The following is a 25,241-nucleotide window of genomic DNA, read 5'->3' as shown; positions in this document are numbered from 1 at the left end:
AGCGGATTACATTTTGTTGGCTTTTTTAAAAAAATTTTTTTTAACGTTTTATTTATTTTTGAGACAGGGAGAGACAGAGCATGAACAGGGGAGGGTCAGAGAGAGAGAGGGAGACACAGAATCTGAAACAGGCTCCAGGCTCTGAGCTGTCAGCACAGAGCCCGCTGCGGGGCTCGAACTCGCGGACCGCGAGATCGTGACCTGGCTGAAGTCGGCCGCTTAACCGACTGAGCCACCCAGGCGCCCCGATTTTGTTGGCTCTTTTAGGGTACAATTTTGCTGATGCGAGGGAGGCTCAGACTTTTTCCCCTGTCCACTGCATTCAAACCTGTCTATACTCGACTGGCGTCCAAGTCGTGCTGATATGTCCTGGAAATCACTTAAATTCATCCCAATACCACAAGAACATTCTCAGGTCTGTGATCCAATGTTCTTACGCAGCTAAAATAAAAGGCAGGTTTTGTTTTGTTTTTTTTTTAAATAGAAAGTTTTACTTGCTTAAGGCTTAAGTCCAAAAGCAATTCCATAAAAAATCTCAAGAAGCTTAATATACCAGGTGGCATTCTCTGGTAAGCAAAGAACATTACGGTAGAACTGTGTTTCTAGAATTAGTGGTTGAACATTAGTTGGAAACGGAAGTTATCCAAGGCCCATTAGCTTTCCCAGGGGACAAGGCCTTGTGGGAGGGACTGGGGAGGAGCCCATGGATGAGTCAGAGGTGGTCCCACGCTCCAGATGGCCTCACGGAAATACAGGTATTCGACCAACTGTGCTAGAAGCAGGGAGTGGTACTTGCTTGTCCAGGAAAGGGTGTCAGGAGGCCGGGGTCGCTCAAACCATTGCAGATTCCTAAAAGAGGCCTGTTTTCAGGTCATGCCTGTGGCTGGTTCCCAGGAGCTAAGCTCTGAGCCTTCCACTCCTGGAGGCTCCCTTCTGTACCTCAGACAAGGGCCCTTCAAATGCCCATTCTTTGCCTCATGAGTGATGAGAACTGCTGGTACCCCTCCCCAAGAAGCCCCTCCTGAGGTCAGGCTGAGCCCAGGACACAACGGGCTGTCCCCTACTGTCCCATCACACCATGTCTGCTGGGTGGGCTCGTCCATCCCACCCTCCACACCTGGCCCCTTTCTCGCTTATTCTCACTATAAAAGACAACCCCTTTTTGCTTCACGTTGAGACACCCGGCAGGTCTCACGGCTGGAACACTCTCACTGTTACCATAACCGCTGTCCCCCTGGGGTTGCAACAACCCCGCTCTCCTTCTTACTGTAATCCTTGCAAATAAAATCTCTCCTTGGCCACCACCCAGGGTTGGTTTTTATCCGACATTACCCTCTGGCTGACTGGCCAATTCTTTATGTGAGCACGCTTATGCCTTCTTATTATGATATAAAGTGCTCGGAAGTCTCCGGGCCTTATTTGCCCCAATCCTAATCATGTGTTTCCTGAATGCAAAGGGCACCGATCCATTTACCTCTAAGCCTGATAAGTTTACCTCTAGTTTGCTGGAGTCTAGGTCAGTTTACCCCCACGCCTTGTTTGTCCTGGGCTTCTTTCTGCTATCTGTCAGGCTTCCTGGAAAGGCCGCAGCCCCTGGACCTTGGGAAAGTGGGAGGGGGTGCCTGGTGTTCGAGTTCCTGCTGGGATTCCCTGGACTAGAGGTACAGGCTCCCCTTCCTCCACCCTGACACCTCCTAGAGCCTCAGACTCCACCCCTTCAGTACACTGTTTATATCGCTGGCTCCCAACTAGTGGTGATGTCACCACCCAGGGGACACTGGGCAATGTTGGGAGACATCTTTGTTCGTCATGACGGGAAGAAGTGTCCACTGGCATCTAGTGGCTATCGGCCAGGCATCCTATACCGCGTAGCACAGCCCCCTGCAACAAAGAAGTATTCAGCCCCGAATGTCAATAGTGCGAAGGTGGAGAAATGCTGATTTATGTGATAATCGCTGACGCTAACAAATTTAGTCAAAGGACATTTTCTCATTCAAAAGTTGAAAATGGAACAGGAAAGCTTGTCCAAAGGACAATCTACCTTCATCCAATCACACTGGGGCCATCTTTTTCTAGGAGGCACCGAACGATTTTTGGACCAAAAAAAATGGTCAACCATTCGGCAACAAAAATTTATTGATTCGTTTGCAACATTAGGTACAACATGTATAACTTTATCACATGGTAACGATCCCGTATTTGTGCTTTGTAGGATAAGTAAACATTCATTCCGGCACAAAAAAGTCTACGCACAATATTCTGGGATGGTTTAAAAAATAAATCTATCCTTTTCCGTTCAGTAGCACAAAGAGCTTTCAGTCTGAGATAATGGATACATTTTACAATTTGACATTTTGTTAATGTGACGAGTTGAACACATATCTTAAATCGGGACTATTGATGTAACAAGTGCCTAATGAATTCTGGGGAGGATTCCGTGATGTGTGAAGAGGGAGGTACGGCTCCCATGGAGGCTTTCTTGACATTTCAAGCTGTGGATGACATATAAGTCCAGCGCTGACGGCCTGGGGCCTTGTTCACATTTAAAATCACTTCACAAATTTTCAAAATAGAGTAAAAGCAAGATATTTAAGGAAATCTTTGATAAACACCTTCTCTGGTCAAGAAAATAAAAGCCGGTGTACCTCAGTCAGTTGAAGGGGAAGAGGATTTATTAAGGAGAAGTTAGATATGTCGGTTTTTCAAAAGAGTAAAGCTCTGTTTCTGAAAAACTTCAATGGGATAAGGTTTTCTTTTTTCCAAATTAAATGCCAATGTGTTTGAGTCAGGAAGAGTCTACGGTCCTAACGGGTTAGGTCAAATCCTGCGCCCGTCACCATATCATCCTGGGAGCAGGTCGGCCATACCAGTATCAATGCATTTATGATGAAACCACTGAGCTCAAGTGTCAAGATACAACTTAAGACGACAATCCTCTCATGTTGTATGAACCTCTAAGCTAACTCATATATTATTTAAGGTAATCATCTCTTCATAATTTACAATAAAAATAAAAGGAATGCTTATATTTTATATAATTGAATACACAAGGAGATTTTATCTCAAAAGATTTTTTTTTTTTTTTGATAGTAAAGTTTTCCCTTATGGTAAGAATTCTGTGATCATGTTACCCAAGTAATATAGAGACGGAAACGAGACAATTTTCAGTCTTTCTGTCTCTCAACTGAACACCAATAGTTTTCTGGTTAGTTGAGAATGCAGACACTATTGGGGGGATAGGAGATACTTACCAGTGAGCTGCTATGAATCAATGAAATCACCTGGGCAGAGGACATCGCTAGGACTCCTGCATTTCTCTTAATATCCACTGATAATGGTCTGAAAGTGAAGATCTTTTATATCAAAATTCTGGAAATTTCTCACCCATATCTTAAGTGTTTACCTGGGCTGAGAGCCCCTTAATCAGCTCAAAAAAAGTAAAATAAAAGTTACATCATAGTTTACAAAATTATTTTGACTAGTGACTTTGTTTCCAGTTGATTCACATAATTGGAGACATTACATGTCATTTTATATCATTAAAAATACTTAAGTACAGCTTTCCTGGAGTTTGGGCCGAGTTAAAAGCTTTTCGTTTGGGGTCCATTAAAATTTCTGCTTTTCCAGTGGTTCTAATACAAGCTTTTTTTGGCCTCGCTCACAGGTTGCCTTGATTTGTACCGATCTGTGTTTTGCTTTTCCTCAGATTTATTCGATCTGCAGCAGACTTGAACAGCAGATTTTGTATAGCTCTGCTAATGTGATGGGATGTTTTGAGGAGGTTTAGAGCATTTCGAGCAAACCACTGTAATCTAAGCTGGGAAAAAGGGAAGGAATATTCTAAGGGCATTGCTGCCCTATCCCAGTCCCAAGAGCCAGTCAAAGAGACTCGGGGTCCCCTCCTTCTGCTCTTCATGCATTTTGCAGTACTGAACAACCGCGTGAAAGATGTCTCCCACTTTCCAAGACTTCTGCTGAACCAGCCGCACGACATCTAGAAACTAAAATAAAGCACAGAATTAGGACTCATGTATCACAGATGAGCCTCAAAGTTATCTCATTCAACCCTTTTTCCAAAGCCAACAGCTCTCCGGGCTATTTTTTTTAATCTCTTGTGACAAGGGACTATTTTTTCAGGACAATCTATTTTCTTTTTAGACAATTCTGATTGTTAGAGAGTTTTTTCAAGTGAACTGGATTTTTCTTCTTCACAGCAGCTGCCTTCCATTGATTGTGGGAAAATAAATGGGATTCTTCTTTCAAGAGTCTATCTTTTGGATATTTCAAGAGTTTCCCCAGGTCTGAGCTGGACTCTCTGTGACAGGACTGTATAGCATAGCTCCCAGGACCTTCTATCTGTCTTACAAATAATCTTTCATTGGATGCATACATTTAGGCCAAGTAAATCAAGTGCTGACCTTTTGGGTACAGTCACTCATTGGCTCCCCACTCTGTCTTGAATAGTCCTCTCCCCCAGCATCACATTTCAAGAGACATTGGTTTTCCATCGTAAAAGGAAAAGGAAAGATTGGGGCATCAGAGAAAAGGGGAGAAAGGCTAGGATGTCTTTGCACGACTTGATTAATCAGACTTTTCCAGCGCTTACTTTCCCAGCTCTTACTGGAAGTCTAGAAAGTAGGAGTTACCAGTAGAGAAGGCTTGAACATCAAGTTTCTGAGATCTCACTGAGAGAGGCTCATAGGTTGGTGACTTCTTTTCAAGATTTCCATCAAGGGGTCACCAATGGCCTTAGGCTAGACCCATCCCTTGAGGGTGTCGCCTCTCCCTTAACATGTCTTATAAAGATGCAGCCAACATGAAATACACAGAAATATAAAATTAGCCTCAGTTCCTTCTTTTGCTTCCTGTAGACTCTGGCTCACTGGGCTACCATTTCATTCCCAACTTTTATCTCAGAGTCATTGCTCTAAGAGACAAAGCTCTGGAGCAGATGCCAATATTTGCCAAGCCCTTCCCAGGAGGCTGTTGGCCCCAGACCTTTCTGGAAGCCCAATTACTAGATTCTTTCCATCTATTAAGGACTTGCTGAAGTAGGATCTGCCACTGTGGTGATGAGCACAGGATGATGCTGACCGATGCCCCACCGGCTAGCCACTCTGCCAGTAGTTTGTGGAATAGTCACAGGCTAGAATCTGTTTCATGGTTTCTAAATACAATCTGATATCTCAATAAATCAGCTTTAAAAATGGTCTGGCACGACTAAATATAGACTATACTTGAGGCTCTGATGACTTAACCTCAGACATCAAGACCTTGAAACATCTGTGGGGCTGATGGACAAGAAGGTCTATACTCTTTTCTTCCTTCACTAAAAGGAATTTCTAAATAAAAATGCAGCTAAGATTGTGAAGAGGCCAGAAAAGGACATTCCCAGTTTGTTGCTATAGCCTTTTAAAACCACGTGCAGGGGGCGCCTGGGTGGCTCAGTCGGTTGGGCGTCTGACTTCAGCTCAGGTCCGTGAGTTCGAGCCCCGCATCAGGCTCTGTGCTGACAGCTCGGAGCCTGGAGCCTGCTTCGGATTCTGTGTCTCCCTCTCTCTCTGCCCCTCCCCGGCTCGCACTCTGTCTCTCTCAAAAATAAATAAACACTAAGCACATTCAGGTTAGCAGTTGGCCCTAGATCTTTCATTGTTTCTGTCCATGTTATTGCTTTGGTAATTTTAGAATCAGCTTTAGGGTGTCCTGGAGCTGAGTTTTTCATTCCAATGCAGTGAAAAACAAAAATCAAACATTTTCACCTCCTGCCACTTCACAGTCCATAACAATCAGGTTCCCTTCCTACATATCACAGTGGGCATTTCCTTGAGCAAATATTTTGTCTTAGGAAACTAAAATGGCTTATATCCTGTGATGGTGTCATTGACAGACTCACTTGAAGAGGGGTATTACGTAGAGGGCTTTTATATTCTCAGGTGCATTTGCTAAATTAGATCAATGGTTTACAAAATTATATGGTAGATGGGGCGCCTGGGTGGCGCAGTCGGTTGAGCGTCCGACTTCAGCCAGGTCACGATCTCGCGGTCCGGGAGTTCAAGCCCCGCGTCGGGCTCTGGGCTGATGGCTCGGAGCCTGGAGCCTGTTTCCGATTCTGTGTCTCCCTCTCTCTCTGCCCCTCCCCCGTTCATTCTCTGTCTCTCTCTGTCGCAAAAATAAATAAACGTTGAAAAAAAATTTTTTTAAAAATAAAAAAAACAAAACCAAAATTATATGGTAGAGTCTATGGGAGTTGTTGCGAACTGTGAGATTTAAAAACAAACAGTCAACTTAGATTTCTGAAAGCAACTACCTTCTCTTGCTCCAAGGCAGAATTCCATTTCATGAAGTACAAGTGAGTTCGTTTCTATAACCACTCCTGCAATTACGGCCTGTAGATTCGTGATTATCAGCCTTGTCTGTGGCCTGGAACCACCAGGGACCTTTAGGAAATTCCAATGTCTGAGCTTCATCCCAAGAGGAGATTCTGATTTAATTGGCCAGAGCAACTGGGTCTATAAATCTCCCCAGGTAATTCCAGTGCACACTAAGTTAGAGAACCATGACGAAAGTATTCAGTTCAAGCCGATTTCTTATGTTTATAAGTGAAGAAACTTAGTATCTATTATGCATTAATGTTGGCATTCTCTGCCAAATTCATATATTGAAGTCCCAAACCCAAAAGTGATGGTATTGGGAGGCAGGGCCTTTGGGTGACAATGAAGTGTAGATGAGGTCATGAGGACAGGACTCCTATGGTAAGACTTATTCTCCTCTAAGAAAGGGAAAAGAGACACCAGAGCTCATTCTCTACCATATGAGAACATAGGAAGGGAGAGGGCTGTCACCAGGAATGGAATCTGCTGGTACCTTGATGTTGCAATTCCCAGCCTCCAGAGCTGTGAGCAGTACATGTTTGGTTTAAGCCACTCAGTCTATGGCATTTTGTTCAGGTAGTCTGAGCTGACTAAAACAGTAAAATCTTCCCTATTTTTCCTTCCTTTTTCTCTCTTACTGCCGTTCTACCAGTTTGCAAGTAGAATGGAATGACCTAGAGGTAAGGTCACTTCTCTTATGACCCTCACTTTCTTAGGAAGGCATGCATATACCTTTTTCCTCTGTTTGTTTGTTTGGTTGGTTTTTTTGCATCACCTCCAAGAAAAAGAAGTAATCCTCAAATGCATAAAAATGGGAAAGGCACTGATTTACAGTGAGGCCAGGCATCAGGCCACTCTAGCTCACAGGAGCTCGTTGGATTTAGAAAAGGAGCTAGAGAGCAATGATATTTTGGATCCAGAAGGAAAAATAATTGGCCAGTTTATGTCATTTGTTAAAAAAAAAACAATTGCTGTCATGATTTTTTTTTACATCTTAAATTAAGTAGATTACATTTAACTGATGTCAGTCATTGCGAATTACATTTACAAAGTGTTTTAGACCTTTAGGCATTAGGATTCTCAGCAAATTTGCCCTGGAATTTAAGATAGTTAAAGTCCAACTCAAATTCTGTCACTCTTTCGGGCTATTTCTTATGGGAGGGGGTCTTGAACTTTGATACTCATCAAAATGGCTTCACTTGAGGGAAGTTGTTAAAAATGTATACTTCTGGGCCCCATGGAAAGCGATCAGGGCTAAGAAACGACCTAAGAAGATGAATTGTAAGCAAGTGTCCCAGATAGTTCTGTGCACTTGGCTCATAGATTTCTCTTTATAATCTGAGTCTCCCCTGGATGACACTCACCCTACTCTGGGTCCCTCCTGAACTAGAATGGAAATTCCATGAGGGTAGGGAATTTTGTGTCCTTTGTTCCTCATATTCCCAGAGCCAAGAACAGTGCCTGGTATGTTGTACATGCTCAATGAACCGTTGATGAATGTTCCGAGCGCACAACTTTCAAGTGAACATGGCATTTTAATGAGTAGGGAAAATGCCACGAAAGAGAAAGCTTGAAATGAAAGTGTCACTTTTCAGAAAGGAGTGACACTACACTGGTCACCAAAAATGTTTGGCATTTGCCTTTTGAGTTGAAACGAGGCTGAAATTCATTATAAGCTGACTTTAAGTGCCCCTTGATTCCAAGGTCAATGGTGGGAAACATGAGCTGCTTCGGTATTCACTCATGATATCGTCTCCCCTTTAGTTTATGCCCTTTAGCTTCAGGCTGGGGCACTGAGTGGGAAACACACAAGTGGGAAAATTGTTAACTAAATTCATTTTTTTTTTTTTTAAATCAGAATTCACACAAATGGTGGCTTGAAGGGTAGAACTGTGAATGATATCTAACACTCTAGCGATGGTGGGAAAAATGACATTTCTGAACTTAACAGAGATGTTTCTTTAACCCTTTCCAAGCTGAGGAGGAGCAGTGCTACCCTTGTGTGACACGGCCCCATGGGAGGCCACAATCTCTCTTCTGCACTACTGGAAACTAGCTACTTCACCAGTGAAAAAAACAGTCAGAATCAGCACTTGAGTGTTCAAGTGCAGCACTGATAAAAGCAAGGATATAAAAATTTTGTGTAAGGGTTTGCTTTATTTAACCAGTTTGGTCTCAAACAACAAACAGTGCCCATTTATGGAGAAGCCACTCTGCAGAGAACCTTAACTGACTCTGAAAGAAATGAGAATATTTAGTTCCTAAAATTACAATCCTGAGAAATAAGCTCCTTGATCTGATGCTAAATTGCATGGGTAAAACATTACTTAATGTTTTTCTTGATAACACTCGTGGAGTGTTTATTTTCTCAGAAAAATAGCTATGACCAAAGACAGGCATCCCCTCTGAGAATTGAAAATTGGTGAGGATAAAGAAATGTCAAGTCAGGGCCTGATTTACATAATCAAGTTACTAATCAAGTTAGTGATACACCCCTTGTCCTTTCACCTAATGGGGATTTATGAGGCACGTATTCACATAGAGTCCTGTGTTATTTCTTCAAAATGGGGGATTGGATAAAAAGCTACTTTCTTAGGAGGCCATCTGAAAATGGACCTAGCAATGCTCTGGAGATGAAGTTGGGAACCAGCCAGTCCTTCATTTTTCCAGGAATTTGAGGACGTCATTTGCCTGAGGAAGTTCTTGTTCCCCTCCCCATGGTAGGGAGTCTTTGGGATGGTGAACAGAAAGAGGGAGGGGTCCAATGAGGGGGGTTCTTTTGCCCCACTCTTTGCACCGTGCAGGCTAAAAGGTAAGATGGAAGGAGACCCTATTAAGTAGTGAACTACTCATCACCTTGCCAACAGAGGTATGACAAAATTCAGACGGCACAGAATGGTCGGAAGTCCTGGACATGAAGAAAAATATAAATTACCGGCTGGAGAGAGAGGCTGATGTGGGAGGGGCCAGTATAAATTAGGTCTCTGCAGTTTTTCCAGTGGCCAATCCCATTGGCTGGTGATACAGAAATGGGGAAGGTGTTCTAATTTCCATGTACATGGGCAAGATGATCAAGGATCTTTCATTTCAAGCTGCTAGATTCTGACAGTGAGAATTAAAATGCAATTACACATTAAAGAGAAAATCCAGATTGTAACTCCAAGAGCATTTAGCTTGAGAGAGACACACTATTGAGAGGTTTCCAGGACTAGGCTGAGCCGCCTTTACCATCCTTTCTCATGGGCCAGCCTCTCTGAATCCTGACTTGTCCATTAAAAAGCGACAGTAATAGCCATTTGGCTCTTCTCCCAGGGTTGTTGAGAAACAAGCTTAATGAATACGTGGAGGTACTTTGGGACAATAAGACATTCAAAAATGCACTGTGGCAGTGATAAGCAGGATCGTAAAACGGCTCCCAAGATTTCTGCCCTAATCCTCAGTACGCGTAGGATGAGATAATTACGCCCTTATTATGTTATTGTACATGGCAAAAGAGATTCTTTAGTTGATTTTGAGTTAATCAAAAGGGAGACTATCGGGTGAACCTAACCTACTTGCACAAGCCCTTTCAAAGCAGAGTTTTCTCTGGTGGCAGAAGTAAGGGACTGACTGTATGAGAACACGAAGGGGTCCACATGACAAGGAATGCCACAGCTTCTAGAGGTGGTCCCGCAAAGAAACAGGGTGTCAGTCCCACGGCCACGAGGACCTGAATTAGGACAACAACCTGAAAACCCTTGGAAGCTTGTTTTTCCCCACAGTGTTCAGGCAAGCGTTCAATCAGGCTGCCATCTTGCTTTCTGCCTTGCAAGTCCCTAAGCACAGAGCCGAGTAGAATTTACCCAAACTTCCGGCAACAGGGCTGGGAATCATTGTTCTAAGCTGGTAAATTTGTGGCAGTTGATGACACAGCACTAGAAAACGAATAGAGCAACATTATTATTAATGTGAACATTTGCAGAAGGGGCGTACTTTTAAACTGCGGGCAAATCGAGCTTGAAGACATTGGCAGATGAATTTGTGCGTCAATCTTAATCATTGAGATTCTACCACGGTTAGTGGGCAGTCTCAAAGATAGGGAGTTAGAGTGACAGTTGCTATTAATGTTGAGGTTGGCAAAGGGTCTATTCCCTGACTTTATACTGCTGGTAGGTGGAGAATGATCACGAGAAAGCCTGTCTAATGCAAACCTGTTCAGTAGGGACTTAAACATGCTTCTTCTTGACATCATGCCACAGTCTGTTTTAAATATCAATGTGGCCTCACTTTAGTTTCTTATATATTTCAGGTCTTTCCCTTGTACCCTTTATTTAAATGAGTGTTATGAGGAGGTTGGTTCCAGAGCAAGGAACCATCAAAACAGAGCAAACAAACGAAGGAACAATCAAAAAGCTAGAGTCTGGAAGAGTTCCCAGCTCCTCAATTCACTTTCTCACTGCCACCAACGAGCCGAGACAAACTGAGGGTCAAAGAAACAGTTATTGTGATTTTAAGCAGGTGGAAGCTTTCAAAGTTCTAGCCACAATTTTAAGGTGAAAAGTCAAGAGCAAATCATTCAAAATTTAAGTGAGTTGACTGGGAAGTTACTGAGTTTCCAGCAGTGACAAAACCACGAAGCTTTTTTCACATCCAAACACACGACATGGTACCTTTTCGATTCTGTTTTCCTGAGATTTCTTAAAGTAGATGGTGGGGATCCCAAGTTCAGAGGCTGCTATCCACTGCAGAGTGGCTCGAAGCTCAGCGTCAGGGCACTCTGGTTCCAGGTCAAAGTTGATCACCAGCAGGCTCCCCTGGGGACTGGCCGCTCCCACCTGCACTCCAGAGGCGCCTTCTGAACACAGACAAAACCTCAGTCTTATGATGCTTTCCACGGGGAGATCACAGGCAAATTGTGTGTCAAAATTATGGGAATGTGGCTTACCCTCTACGTTTTCTGACTGTCCTTTAAGAGTCTCCTTTTCTTCTACTAATTCACTTTGGGAGAAAACAACAGTATATGGTTGGTAATGTTTAGAAAGGGTAAGCTGCAAAATGGATGATGAGGCAATGGGTCGTATCGATCTACAAGCTTCTGAAATTCGTTCTAGATCCATTGTTTTCGTAGAGTGGAGTAATACTGGGGAAATATCAATGTGGCTCTTATGTAGGATTATTGGGTCTGCAATCAATACCCTGGCCCTAAAAAAGAGGCCAGATTAAATGCGTAGTTTTAGTGGGGATAATTGGTGGGGGAGACCGGAAGAAATGCATCCATCTATTCTCCTCAACTTCCCTTCCACAAACCTTCACCAGTTTGGACAGTCAGGGAAATATCTTGTAGGCCACTCGATCTGATTTGGGGATGTATCCTTCTTCTGTATTTGACTTTAAAGGTCCCTATTATTTAAAGTCCCTGTTTAAATAAAGGTCCCTGTTATTTAAAGGTCCCTATATTTCCATCCTGATACGATGATTTTTTTCCTAAACTATGGTAGCAACAAATCTGCATTTTAGTCTGAAATAAGGGATAAAACAACCAATGGGCAGCAAAATTGAGTTGTACAATGAAATATCTTAATTAAAATTGAAAATTTTCTTTTTCTTTCTAGCAGAAGGATGAAGGAGGCTGGAGGTGATAAAGAACTAGAGATAAAACCAAAGTATTTCATTAAAGTCATGGTCAATGTTTGAGGTGTTTTCATACAGCAAGTACTTGTTAGGAAGCCTTGATATAATGGTAGGATTCAGTAAGTGCTTCCAAAAGGAGAGCATATAGCTCAACAGTTGAAAGGAGGTGGCCATCTTGCAAAGACTGTGGTTGTCTTATATTTTTGTACAGTCTAGCAATTAGACTATAGCAGCTCCTAAAAATGTGTGTTTTTATGAGAGAGTATTCTCCCTTATATTTTCTATTCCTGCTAAGATTTGCTGGCTATAAATTCCACTGTATTCCTGATGTTGAGAGAGAGTTTGGTTGTTCTGCCATGCTTACAGAATTACTTCTAGAAGCACGGCCAATTTCCCAAGGGTCTAGATTCTCTTCTACGTCTCTGCAAGTGATCTAAGTGAAATGGCGTATGGTAAGACAGTTTCTGCTATCGTGGAGCGGCCAGACACGGATATGGGTGGTGGTTATTTTGGTTTTCCCTGAGTGCATATAATCTGTGGGGTCCTAGGCTCAAACCCTAGGGAAAGGTGGAAAAGGGTAGCTAAACAAATGCTTCTTGAAAGAGAAAAAATAAATTTAACCCAAAGTGATTTTTTGTTTGTTTGTTTTTATTTGGGTCCTACCTTAAAAAAACAAAGCAAACCCAAACTAATGTGTGTGTTCATCTCTACTTGTGACTAATGGCTCTATGAAACAAAGGGTGCATGGCGACTGTCAATCGCTGAAGCATACTCCCACAGGCCAGACACCTGATTACATAGTGAAGCAAAAATGATTTAGCTAGAGAGAGCAACTGAGAAAGGAGATCAGGGAGCACTGTTAGTCTTGTAGTTCATTTTTATTTTTCTCAGATTTCAGAAAACTCCAAATAGTAAGCTAAGTCATAATGGTCAAAAATAGATTTCAATTCATTTACTTTTCCAGAATAATCACAAATTCTGGATGCAGTCCTGACCTCGCATTGTCCTCCTTTTTGGCACTGTAATTTACGTTACACATGTGCTTCTCTAAGTGCTATTTTCCCTTGGTCTTTTAGACCTTTTAGAAGGGTCCCAAGGTCGTGGGGAGCAGAGTCACTGCACGGCAATGACCTGTCTCCATTGTAGCACCTCTTGGTATTAGACCCATTTAGTAGTGATTATCCCAGGTTTCTACGAAGTAAAGGAAAAGCCGTTCATATTACATTCTATTGAACAATAGTCTCTGTTGGTTGGCATGGTATGATCTAAAAGGATTTCTGCTTCTCTCTGTCCAATTAAGTAAAATGACATCTCTTTCTGATTGTACGGATAAGCTTTTTGTGAAATGATTTTATCAGAGGGGGCAGATTTGAAATCCAGAAGACAGTGGTAGGGCAGGGTAAGATCCGTGGTGGCCCTACCAGTGGTGGTAGGGTAGGACTATTCTAGGCCCTAGTTCTTGCTCCAGTGACATGGAACCACAGCAGCGTGGACATGATGATTCAGTGGTTGGGCACGATCTCAATGACCAAAATGGATTGCCAGATGGAGTTAGGGTAGCGGTCTCACAATCACTGCATCTTGGTGGCTACTTACTTAATCATGGGAGAAGATGGCATGCTTTCCTGATAAATGTCCAGGTCCACAGTGCCAAGACTGTTAGTGGCACTACTGTTGCCATTGCTGACAAAGCAAAAGTTTACATATTAATGCCTGTCTCCACCACCTGGCCACACCGCCGACACTGACGTTCCGCCATTTTTTTTCTAAGAGGTCCTTCTTTGGTCCCCGGGAGAATATTGTTGGGGGACCCCTACATTAAGATTTTTTTCTGGACAGATTAGGGGGAAACGGCACAAAAGACGTTTTTGGCCCAAGCCAATCATCATCATCATCATCATCGTCATTTTCGAATTTCTGTAGTGGTGTCATGCCTGATGGGCTACACCTAGTGGGTGACAATCTCCAGACTTTTATTTTCCTCATTCTAGGTATAGTGAGGATGTTTATCTGGCAGCAAGAGACTCCTCGGTGTTCCCATGGAGACCAAGATACTTCTGAGAATGCTGGCTGGGGAAGGTACCAGAATGTTCATCTGCCTGCTTGTTGACTTCTGACAGAAACCAGGGGACACGCGTTCTCCCTTTGCCTGTCACGGGATTTTTCTGAGGGGCGTTCCACAGAATATGCGCCTGGATCATTGTTTAACTATGGCACTGCAGAACTTACAAATGTGAAATTGGGCAATGCCAAAGTTTAATCAGCTCCTTTGTTGTAAAATCGTTGGGAAGCAATACCTGATACCTTATGTATCGAGGAGTAGGAGGGCTGATGTATCATTTTCATGGGTTACACAATCAACATATGGTCTAGTTACTAGCTTGGAATTTATTTGCTGAAACACAGTTGACTTGAGCCAATTTTTTTTAGGCTGTGTCTATACTTGCAAAATGGAATGCATCCAATTTTAGCAAGCTCACCGAGTTTCCTCATACTCCCACTATTTCCCAGTGACATCTCTTCCAAGTCAGGTTTTCAAAGGGTGAGTGCTGGTGTGTCATATAATGGGGCAGTCTTCCCTTGGGAGGACCGTGACTAACACACTAGACTCCTCCAGTTTCAAATTCCGGCTTTGGGTTTCATGTGGGGCATCAGATATATTCACTGATGGAAATCTGATGACTCAAACACGTCGCTCAAGGTAATTAACCCTGTAAACTTCTGCTAAGACCAGACGTTGAAATTCTCTTTCCTCTCTATCTCTATATTGTAATATTTCCCACCAGTTTGGGGGCATTTTAGACAAAGTGTGTGACAATGTTAAGATTTCCTGGGTCTAAGCAGACCGAACTTCCAGAAATAAGACCGCCAAGGAGCCATTACACCCAGATGCATCTGAGTCCCATTTGCCCGTTGGCCTTTCTGGAAAGTCTGTGGAACTGGGCCAGTATCAAATAAGACTTAGGGCAGAAATGTGGAGATTCTTTCCGTTTCTATCTCACGGAGGGATAGTGTTCGGTTTATGTCTCTTGATGGGCTTGGGTCTTTCCAAATCTGATCTTTCATTAACTCCTCTCTTGCTTACCCAGAACAACAATATAGAGGTCAGGGGAGAGAAAGGGAGAGAAACAATTAGGCCAAACAACACAACACAATGTGGAAACACCTGCCTCATGTAAACCCAGTCTGGGTTGCATCTGAGATACAAATGAACCAGAGAGAAAGTATCAAACACACCAGGTGTAACAGCAGCCCTTATTTAAAAATTCTCAGTCGTTATCATTGACTACACTAGCTGGGACTTGGCAGAGAGAGAAACACAGCTGACTCCTAACCTTGGCCAAGGTAATTAAAGGCAAAACTGGATATTAAGAAACCTCTTGGCCCAAAACATGACAGGCAGGCACCTTGATCTAGCGGGGAGCTTTCTCTCTTGCCCTGTTAGGGACCCTTTGCAGAGAACCACTTAGGAAGCATTTCCAGTATCTGTGTTGAGACCTGTTTCCCTGGGAAGTCAAGTCAAGAGCAGGTACCTCATGGATCGCTCGCTGAGCTGAAGAAAGCTACTGGTATCATGTGGATTGTCCTCCTCGTTGGTGAGCTGGGACCAACTGTCCGTGCTCTCCCGACTGCTGCTGGGAAGGTTGGGAAACTCATCGGGGGCTCTGCCTTCTGCGGACACCTCCGCCTCTGCTACATCAAGGCCGGCACTGTAGATGGCAAGGCATCATTACCAAGAGCGGAGGCACAAGACAGAGCTTTTCACGAAGACCTTGCTGACTGCTCAGCGGGCGCGAGTCTCTGCCACAGTGAGGAAGATACCGTTGCAGACAAGCGCAGTCTTTCTTTTAGGCTGACCCTTCTCCTAGCACTCTCCGTCCCATTTTGCCTTTTCGAGATTACTCCCTTCAGTTGTACCATCTCTTTATTTCATCTCCTTCTACTGACTCCCTCCAATCATTTCAAAAGCACGTCGAAACCCCCCGGGCTACCTACAGAAGAAATAAAGGAGGGACGGTAGCATCTAAAATGGAGATACCCAGAGCACCCTCTCCCAGAGATTATGATCCAATGGTTCTGCCAGGAGAGCAAGAAACCTGCATTTTAAACAACCACTGCAGGTGATTTTATTTTATTTTATTTTATTTTTTATTTTATTATTTTTTTTAAAGGTTTTTTTTTTTTTTTTTTTTTTTTGGGACAGAGAGAGACAGAGCATGAACGGGGGAGGGGCAGAGAGAGAGAGGGAGACACGGAATCGGAAACAGGCTCCAGGCTCTGAGCCATCAGCCCAGAGCCCGATGCGGGGCTCGAACCCACGGACCGCGAGATCGTGACCTGGCTGAAGCCGGACGCTTAACCGACTGCGCCACCCAGGCGCCCCACTGCAGGTGATTTTAATGCAAGTGGCAAGTGGAGCATGCTGGGAGAAAAACACCCACCCGGTTCTGGAGGTTTACCAAGTCGGTTTGTCTCTAAATGCCTCTGAACACATTTTGCATTTGTAGCTTACCTTTCTTTCCCCTCTTTTTTTTTTTTAAAGCTTTTATTATTTTTTTTAAATATGAAATTTATTGTCAGATGAGGAGGGCACCTGTTGGGATGAGCACTGGGTGTTGCGGCTTCCCTTTCTGTACCATCCTCTCCCTTTGAAGCCTCTAATGGGTATCAGTATTGCCTTTCTGGGTGCTTTTTTAGGTCAGGTAGCTCTCTAAAGCCTTTAACCCCTGATCCGACAGGCTTTTCTCCTCACAGCCTTTCCTCCCCGGCCTCCCATGACTTTCTGCCTCTCTGGTCACACCTTGCCCGGAGCCTGGTTCCCTGGGTTTCCTTTCAGTGCCACCATCACAGCCCTGATGGATTCACTGCCCTTCTTTCCAGTCTGTCCTGAACAATTTCCTCTACTCTCTCTCCTGCCTCTGAAAATAGCTTCTGAACTTGAACTCCGGCCAGGGCCCCTCTTCCTGCTTCTGGGGGCTCTTTTTTTTTTCAGCTGGTCTCCTGGAAACATCCAATCTGTCTCATTAATATTTTGAAATCAACATATCTAAAACAAATGCTAATTGCTCTCCTATCCCCTTCCCATGTGCTTCTATTTCCACTGATCTTGCCTTCTCTATGCTCATGAAATTATCTTAGTTTAGGTCGTTCTGAATTGTTAGAATTTAGATTTGGAAGGAACGTCATAGATTTGCTGTAGATTGGGATGCAAAAGCCCAGTGAGGTTAAATGACTTGGCCAAGGTTGCAAAAAGAATGGGTGCCACGGGCCCCTGGGTGGCGCAGTCGGTTAAGCGTCCGACTTCAGCCAGGTCACGATCTCGCGGTCCGTGAGTTTGAGCCCCGCGTCAGGCTCTGGGCTGATGGCTCAGAGCCTGGAGCCTGTTTCCGATTCTGTGTCTCCCTCTCTCTCTCTGCCCCTCCCCCATTCATGCTCTGTCTCTCTCTGTCCCAAAAATAAATAAAAAAAGTTGAAAAAAAAATTAAAAAAAAAAAAAAAAAGAATGGGTGCCAGACATTAGACCTCACGTTTTGAGACTCGTGGGCTTTGTTCCGTTCCTCCTCGTCCGGACTGTATCATACTAGCTTCCTAACAACTGAGCCCCAACCATTTCTCTCCACTTTCAACCATACGATCCAGCAATTCCCCGTTTAAGAATTTATCCCCCCAAACCGAAAACACTAATTTGAAAAGACCAATGCGCCCCTATGTTTATCGTAGCACTACTTACAATAGCCAAGATATGAAAACAACATAAATGTCCAGCAAGAGATGAATAAAGAATATGTAGTAAATATATACAATGGAATATTACTTGGTCATAAAAAGAACAAAATCTTGCCATTTGTGATAACATGGATGGAACTACATGGTATTATGTTGAGTGAAATAAGTCCGAGAAAGACAAATATTATATGACTTTACTTTTATGTGGAATCTAAAAACAAAACAATGCTGGAGAATCATGTAGTGAGGCTTGCAACACAGGAGGGAAACCTCGAAATTATGAAGCTTGGAGTTCATATAGGAATTGCTGTTGACACATTTGCCCCTCCTCTTCACCAGGGAGAGGTGAAACAGAAAGAGCGAGAGGGAGAGAGGGAGGGAGAAAGAGAAGGAGAGAGAGAGAGAGAGACAAAGACAGAGAGAGGGAGAGAGAGAGATCCCTTATAAACAAATCCAAACATTCTCTGCAGAGAGGACGAAATGGTCTCTACTTCACCACCCTGGATTGTAAACAAATAGCTCCAGAAATATAAATCTCTGCATCTCTCTAGAAGTCTCTGTCTTTAGGGCTACCATCCAATCGTTCTTTGATTGCCAGTGCTCTTTGCTCAGAAAGCCAAATATACAGGATTGTGAACATGCTCCTGGAACCCTTCTCCTGACACTACATAGAGAGTCGTCAAAACCTAATAGCACAGGAGACAAGGACACCAACAGACTGCAGGCAAAAAGCAAGAGTGTATCTCTCAGGTGATAAGGAAGAATATAGCTGGTGTCATGGATATGGAATGCTTTTCTAGGCCATTGCATGCTGACTGTAGACAATACTGGCTGTTGCCAGCACACTGGGAATTACCATGGGGCGGACAATTACCTTGCCAAGGTTGTACCCTCCCTCAGCGAACATCCAAACAACCAGCTGATACAATGACACAAAAGGCCTCTCGTTGTCTCCCCTGGCACCAAAGAGACGGATCCTTCCACCTGCGGCATTTCCCGCAGGACGTGCTGAAGCGTCCATTGCAAACACATTTGGGGGCATCTTCTCTCTGTACAATCTTACCTTTCCTACCTCCCTACAGATGTATGCACACCTATCTCTGGAGGGCACTCCCTAACAGATTATCTGCCCGAAACTCCCCCTCTTAAGGTCTGTTCCCAGGAGATGCAACCCAAGACACTTCGTCTCTTTCATTCAGAACAGTATCCTGGGCTGCAGAAAAGCCTAGGTAGTTCTCTTCAATCTCGGGATTCGTACCATTATCCTTTCTCCAAAAATGGATGCATTTTAATTTCTTAAAAAAGAGTTCTGATGTAGAGAGTAGGACTTCAAATATATAAATTCTGGGGTTTAATTAAAAATCTCCTTAGTTGATATATGAACTTGTGACCTAGAAAATGTCACAAAAGCTCTGGATCCTTGCCTCTAAGATTCCTCCCCACGGCATTCTGGATAGGTACAGCCTTAAGGTGTGGCTCTTTCTCACATGCTGTGCTACTAACAGTTGCTGCAAAAAGGTTTTCCTTTCTAACATGTCGAGATTTTTCCAAACTGAACAGGGAGAAAGTGAGACAGTGGCTGCACCCAAAAAACATTTGATGAATTTAATTAAATTCAAATGAAAGAAAAGTCTATTGAAGCTAACTATTCCCCCAAAAGGGGGGTAAATAAGCCAAGTACTGAGCACAAAGGAGACGCTTCTAAAACCATCTGTTTGCTCATTTAACGTGAAACTTCCGAGACTAACTGTTTACTAAGTTAGGACCTTGCATTATTAGAAGAATTCATTCCAGGATATTTCTTACTAAAGCAGAAGCTAAATCTCAGTGATTGACATTGAACATTCCAGGTTAAAAATGAGTCTGTCAGCATATTTTATTTTATCTAATTTCATGCTCTATTTACAGTAAATCTTATATTCTGTGTCACATAACTGGGAAGTCGAAATGAATAATGATTATCTAAAACACCGGTTTTCATTTTCTTTCGAGAGGAGTATACAGCTTTGTTCATTTATTTGTGAATAATGCACAGATGTGTTATGCAGATGTATGTATATGGCCTTTCCCCCACTTCTGATTTTATATTCACACATAGAGCTTTAGGGGACCGGTTGTAATATGCTATCAAATTCAACTGTAGAATTTCTGAGTTAGCAAGGACCTCAGAAATCATCGAGCCGAATGTTCCTCCGCCTTAATTTACTAGTGAACTACTGTCATACCTGATTGTACTGTCGTGCACGATTTTTGCCACGCCTGCATTCCCTCCTGTATTATATTAATAATAAAAATTGTAGGGGCGCCTGGGTGGCGCAGTCGGTTAAGCGTCCGACTTCAGCCAGGTCACGATCTCGCGGTCCGTGAGTTCGAGCCCCGCGTCGGGCTCTGGGCTGATGGCTCAGAGCCTGGAGCCTGTTTCCGATTCTGTGTCTCCCTCTCTCTCTGACCCTCCCTCGTTCATGCTCTGTCTCTCTCTGTCCCCAAAATAAATAAACGTTGAAAAAAAAAATAAAATAAAAATTGTAAGCAACCAGTTTCTGTAATCTAAAATGTTTATTTTAAACCTAAATGTTTATTTTAAAAAGAAATTTTGAGTCATCACTGTAAATAGAAAATAGAAATCACTTGCCATAGGTAGAAGGTAACAATAAACATGGAACTACATTTACAAGCTCTTTCCAATGGGTCATGTCATTGTTTAGTTATAAAAAGTTCATTGAAGGGGGAAATCATGAAAATCAAGCATCTACATTTTAAATATTTCATTTTAACTTTAAAGCATAAAAATGTCCTTAGTCACCAATCTTTAAACCAATGGATAATTTAGAAGTGTGTTGATAATTTCCAAATATTTGGGGGGGACTTCCTAGATTTATTTTTTTGTTATTGATTTTATTTAATTTCACTGTGATCACAGAACATACCCTGTAATATTCAAAACAGTATACTGACTGCAGAAAAGTCTATGTAGTTCTTCCATTTTAAAAAAATTTATTAAGACTTTAAAAAATTTTTTTTAACATTTATTTATTTTTGAGAGACAGAGAGAGACAAAGCACGAGCGGCGGAAGGACAGAGAGAGAGGGAGACAGAGAATCTGAAGCAGGTTCCAGGCTCTGAGCTGTCAGCACAGTCCCTGATACGAGGCTTGAACTCATGAACTATGAGATCATGACCTGAGCCGAAGTCGGACACCTAACCGACAGAGCCACTCAGGTGTCCCTAGGAGTTATTTTATGGCTTCGTGGTCCACTCAGGTTAATGTTTCAAGTACACTTGGAACAAAAAAGTGTATTCTCAGAACAGATGAACATAAGGGAAGGGAAGCAAAAATAATATAAAAACAGGGAGGGGGACAAAACAGAAGAGACTCTTAAATATGGAGAACAAACAGAGGGTTCCTGGAGGAGTTGTGGGAGGGGGGATGGGATAAATGGGGAAGGGGCATTAAGGAATCTACTCCTGAAATCATTGTTGCACTACATGCTAACTCATTTGGATGTAAATTAAAAAACAAAAAGTGTATTCTGCTGTTGTTGGAGTGTTTAATTAGTGTTAATTAGGTCAACTTGATAGAGAAGGTTGCTCAAATCTTGTATATCGTTATCGATTTTATGTCTACTATTGTATCAGTTCCTGAGAGAAGGGTGTGAGATTTCCAATCCTGATTGTAGATTTGTCTATTTCACCCTCCAGCTCTATCAGATTTTGTTTCATGTAGTTTGCATTTTTGTTATTTAGGTGATTACATATTTATAATTACCATCTTCTTGATGGATTGGGCTCTCTATCATTATAAAATATCCCTCCTTATCCCTGATAAAATTTCTTGTCCTGAAGTCTACCCAGTCTGCTATTAATATGCCTACTTCATATTTCTTATACTTCTTTTCCCATTCTTTTACTTATTACTTATTTATGTCTTTATGTTTGAAATACATTTCTTACAGACAGTTATAGTAGGGTTTCACTTTTATATTCAGTCTGAGGAAATGTCTTTTTAATGGAAGTATTTAGACCATTGAGAATTAATGCAATTATCAGTATGACTGGGTTTATTTTATTTTTTTAACGTTTATTCATTTCTGAGAGACAGAGAGAAATAGAGTGTGAGTGGGGAGAGAGACAGAGAGAGAGGGAGACAGAGAATCTGAAGCAGGCTCCAGGCTCCGAGCTGTCAGCACAGAGCCCGACACGGGGCTTGAACTCACAAACTGCGAGACCATGACCTGAGCCAAAGTCGGACACTCAACCGACCGAGCCACCCAGGTGCCCCTGACTAGGTTTAAATATATCATCTTGATCATTGTTTTCTATTACTCTCATCTGTGCTTTGTTCCTGTTCTCCTCTTCTCCGGCATTTCTCTGGGATTAACTGAACACTTTTTAGCATTCCATTTTATCTCCACTATTGGTTTATTAACATAGCTCTTTGTTTTATGTTTTTAGTAGTTATTCCAAGGTTTACAGTATCCATCCAATTTATCACAGTCCAACTTCAGATTACATTACACAAAGTCACACAGAATGGAAGATTCTTAGGAAAGTATATTTCCATTTCCCCCTCCCACCCTTTGTGTCATAACCGACATATATTTTAGTTCTACGTGTCATAAAATATTTTTTTCATTGTAAGTAATTATATTTTAAAGAAACTTTAAAGTAGAAAAGGTGTTTTATATTTACCTACCTACTTCATAGTTGTGCAGTCCAAGTTTCCGTCAGTATCGTTTTTCTTTAGCCTAATGACTTCCATTAGCATTTCCTTTTGTATAGATCTCCTAGCACATGTTCTCTAAGATTTTGCTTGCATAAAAAGCTACTCTTTAGCCCTTATTCTAAAAAAAAAAAAAGGCTTTATTTTTTCAGAGGAGCTTTGGGTTCACAGTAAAACTAAGTGGAGAGTTCCCATGTGCCCAGCCCCTGCACACCACAGCCTTCTCCACTATCAACATCTTGCACCAGAATGATACATTTGTTACGATCAATGACCCTATATTGACGCATCATTATCACCCCAAATCCATAGCTTCCGTGGGTTCACTTCCGTGTTGTACACTTTATGGGTTTGGACAAATGTATAATGACATGTATCCACTGTTATAGTATCACACAGAATGGTTTTATTGTTCTAAAAACCCTCTGGATTCCATCTTGTCATCCCTTCTTCCCTCCTAACATCTGGCAACCACTGAGCTTTTTACTGCCTTTTCCCAGAATGTCGGAGGGTTGGAATCATACAGTATGTAGCCTTTTAGATTGGTTTCTTTCACTTAATATGCATTTAAGTTTCCTCCATGTTTTCTCATGGCTTCATAGCTCATTTATTTTTTGTGCTGAATAAACCTTCCATTGTCTGGATGTACCAGAACTTATTGATCCATTAATCTGCTAAAGGAAATCTTGGTTGTTTCCAAGTTTTGTCAATTATAAGTAAAGCTGCTGTAAAATCTTATGTGCGGGTGTTTGTGTAGACATAAATTTTCAACTCCTTTTGGTGAATACCAAGGGGCGTGACTGTGGGATCATATGGTAAGTGTATACTCATTTTTGTAAGAAGCTCCCAAAGTGTCTTTGAAAGTCGTTGTGCCATTTTTGCATTCCTACCAGAAATAAATACGAAGTCTTGTTGTTCTACATCTTTCTCAGCATTGTGTGTTGCTTGAGACACAAACAACACATTGGTTGTTTTCATTTGACATTTGCCTAATAACATATGATATTAAGCATCTTTTCATATGCTTATTTGCCTTCTGTATGTCTTCTTTGATAAGGCGTCTGTTGAAGTCTTTTGGCCACTTTCAAAATTGAGTCGTTTGCTTTCTTATTATTGAGTTTTATATATTTTGGATAACAGTCCTTTATCAGGTATGTCTTTGGGAATATTTTATCGCAGTGTTCAGCCTGTCTTCTGGTCCTCTTGACAAGCACCTTTCACACAGCCAAAGTTTTTAATTTTAATGAAGTCCATTTTATCACTTAGTTTTTTCATGAATCACGTCTTTGATATTCTATCTAAAAAGTCGTTGCCAAACCCAAAGCCACCTAAATGTTCTCCTATGTCATCGTCTCGGAGTTTCATAGTTTTATTAAGTTTTACTTTTAGATCCATGGTCCATTTTGGGTTAATTTTTGTGAAGGGTGTAAGTTTTGTTTCTAGACTCTTTTTTGGCAGGTGAGTATTGAGTTGAAAAGACTCTACTTTTCACACTGTTTTGCCTTTGATCCTTTACCAAAAATCAGTTAACTATATTTGTGTGTATCTATTTCTGGCATTTCTATTCTGTTCCATTGATCCATTTGTTTATTCTCTTGCCAATGTTACACTGTGTTGATAACCGCAGCTTCATAGTAAGTCTTGAGGCCAGGTGATGGCAGCCTGACTTTGTTCTTCTTCTTAAATATTGTCTTGACTGTTCTGGGTATTTTGCCTGTCTGTATGTACTTTGGAATCATTTTGTTGATATCCACAAAATGATGAGCTGGGATTCTGAATGGGGTTACATTAAATTTATAAATCAAGTTAGGAAGAACTGATATCTTGACAATATTGAGTCTTCTTATCCATGGATAGCCTTTATTTTTTGTGAGGTGAAGAACACTAAGGTGGCAGTTTTTTTTCCTTCTGCACAGGAAAGATGTCATTCTTCATCTTTTAGATTTCCCTTTTTCTGATGAGAAACCTGCAATTTTTGTGTTCCTCAGTATGTAAGTTGTTTTTCCCTCTGAGCTACTTTTAGGACTATTTCTTTGTCGTTGGTTTCTAATAATTTGGTCATGATGTGCTTGATGTGGGTTTTTGTTTATCCTGCTTAAGATTCACTGTACTTCTTGATTTGTGAATTTATAATTTTCACCCAATTATAGATTCATGTGTACCTTTAAATATTGGAACATGTTTGTAATAGTTATTTAAAGTCCTTGTCTGTTAATCCCGTTACCTCTGTAGTTCCTGGATATATTTATGCTGACTGATTATCCTATGGGTTATGGGTGACATTTTTCTGCTTCTTTGTATGTGAAACATTTTTTTTTTAATTGGATCTTATGCTGTATATTTATGCTGTCGAGTGCTGGATTTTGTTGTATTTCTCTGAAGAGCATTAGACCCATATTCTAGGTTAAATAAGTTTTAGTTCAGTTTGACCTTTTCAATGTTGAGTTACAAGTTTTATTAGAACAAGTTTAGATTAGCTTTTATTTTTTCGGGGTAAGTTAGCCTTAATTCTATAGCGTGATACTTTCGGGGGTCTCTGCTAAATGCTGAATGTGTTTAACATGGGTTCTCTACTCTGCTGGTTGGAAATAAATTTCTCCAAGTCCCATGTGAACTTGTGGGATTCTTCAGCTCACAGGTCTTTGGCTTCATGGGGTTTCACATACACATGCAGGGTTTAGCATTCAGCAACAGGCTCAAGGGGATCCCTCTACAGAATTCTGGAGTTCTTTGTGTGGCATCCTCTAATCTCTGACTCCTTAACTGAGAGTGCCTTCTGAGCTCTGTTCAGGCTGTCCTCTTTGTACTGTTGC

At 41.9% G+C, this 25,241-nt stretch overlaps 1 protein-coding gene across 3 annotated transcripts in view; it reads right to left on the bottom strand.

Moving 5' to 3' along the window:
• Positions 1 to 2,118: 2,118 nt before the first annotated feature.
• Positions 2,119 to 25,241, bottom strand: part of SPHKAP (SPHK1 interactor, AKAP domain containing) — a 162,603-nt gene continuing 139,480 nt past the window's right edge. Inside the window, exons 8-12 of one of the 3 annotated variants that reach the window (XM_040450794.1) lie at positions 15,515 to 15,691; positions 13,578 to 13,664; positions 11,296 to 11,348; positions 11,021 to 11,205; positions 2,119 to 4,001 (exon numbers count right to left, since the gene is read on the bottom strand). In XM_040450794.1, the coding sequence (XP_040306728.1) occupies positions 3,858 to 4,001; positions 11,021 to 11,205; positions 11,296 to 11,348; positions 13,578 to 13,664; positions 15,515 to 15,691 (646 nt within the window). In that variant the 3' untranslated portion in view covers positions 2,119 to 3,857. Of the gene's footprint in view, positions 4,002 to 11,020; positions 11,206 to 11,295; positions 11,349 to 13,577; positions 13,665 to 13,692; positions 15,179 to 15,514; positions 15,692 to 25,241 lie in introns of those variants that run through there. The other 2 variants (XM_040450795.1, XM_040450796.1) reach the window with 2 other exon arrangements.

Source organism: Herpailurus yagouaroundi, unplaced genomic scaffold (assembly GCF_014898765.1).
Source record: "Herpailurus yagouaroundi ecotype Mexico unplaced genomic scaffold, PumYag 202, whole genome shotgun sequence".
In the NCBI taxonomy this organism is placed as follows: Eukaryota; Metazoa; Chordata; class Mammalia; order Carnivora; family Felidae; genus Herpailurus; species Herpailurus yagouaroundi.
This window is presented reverse-complemented; position numbering and strand designations above follow the sequence as displayed.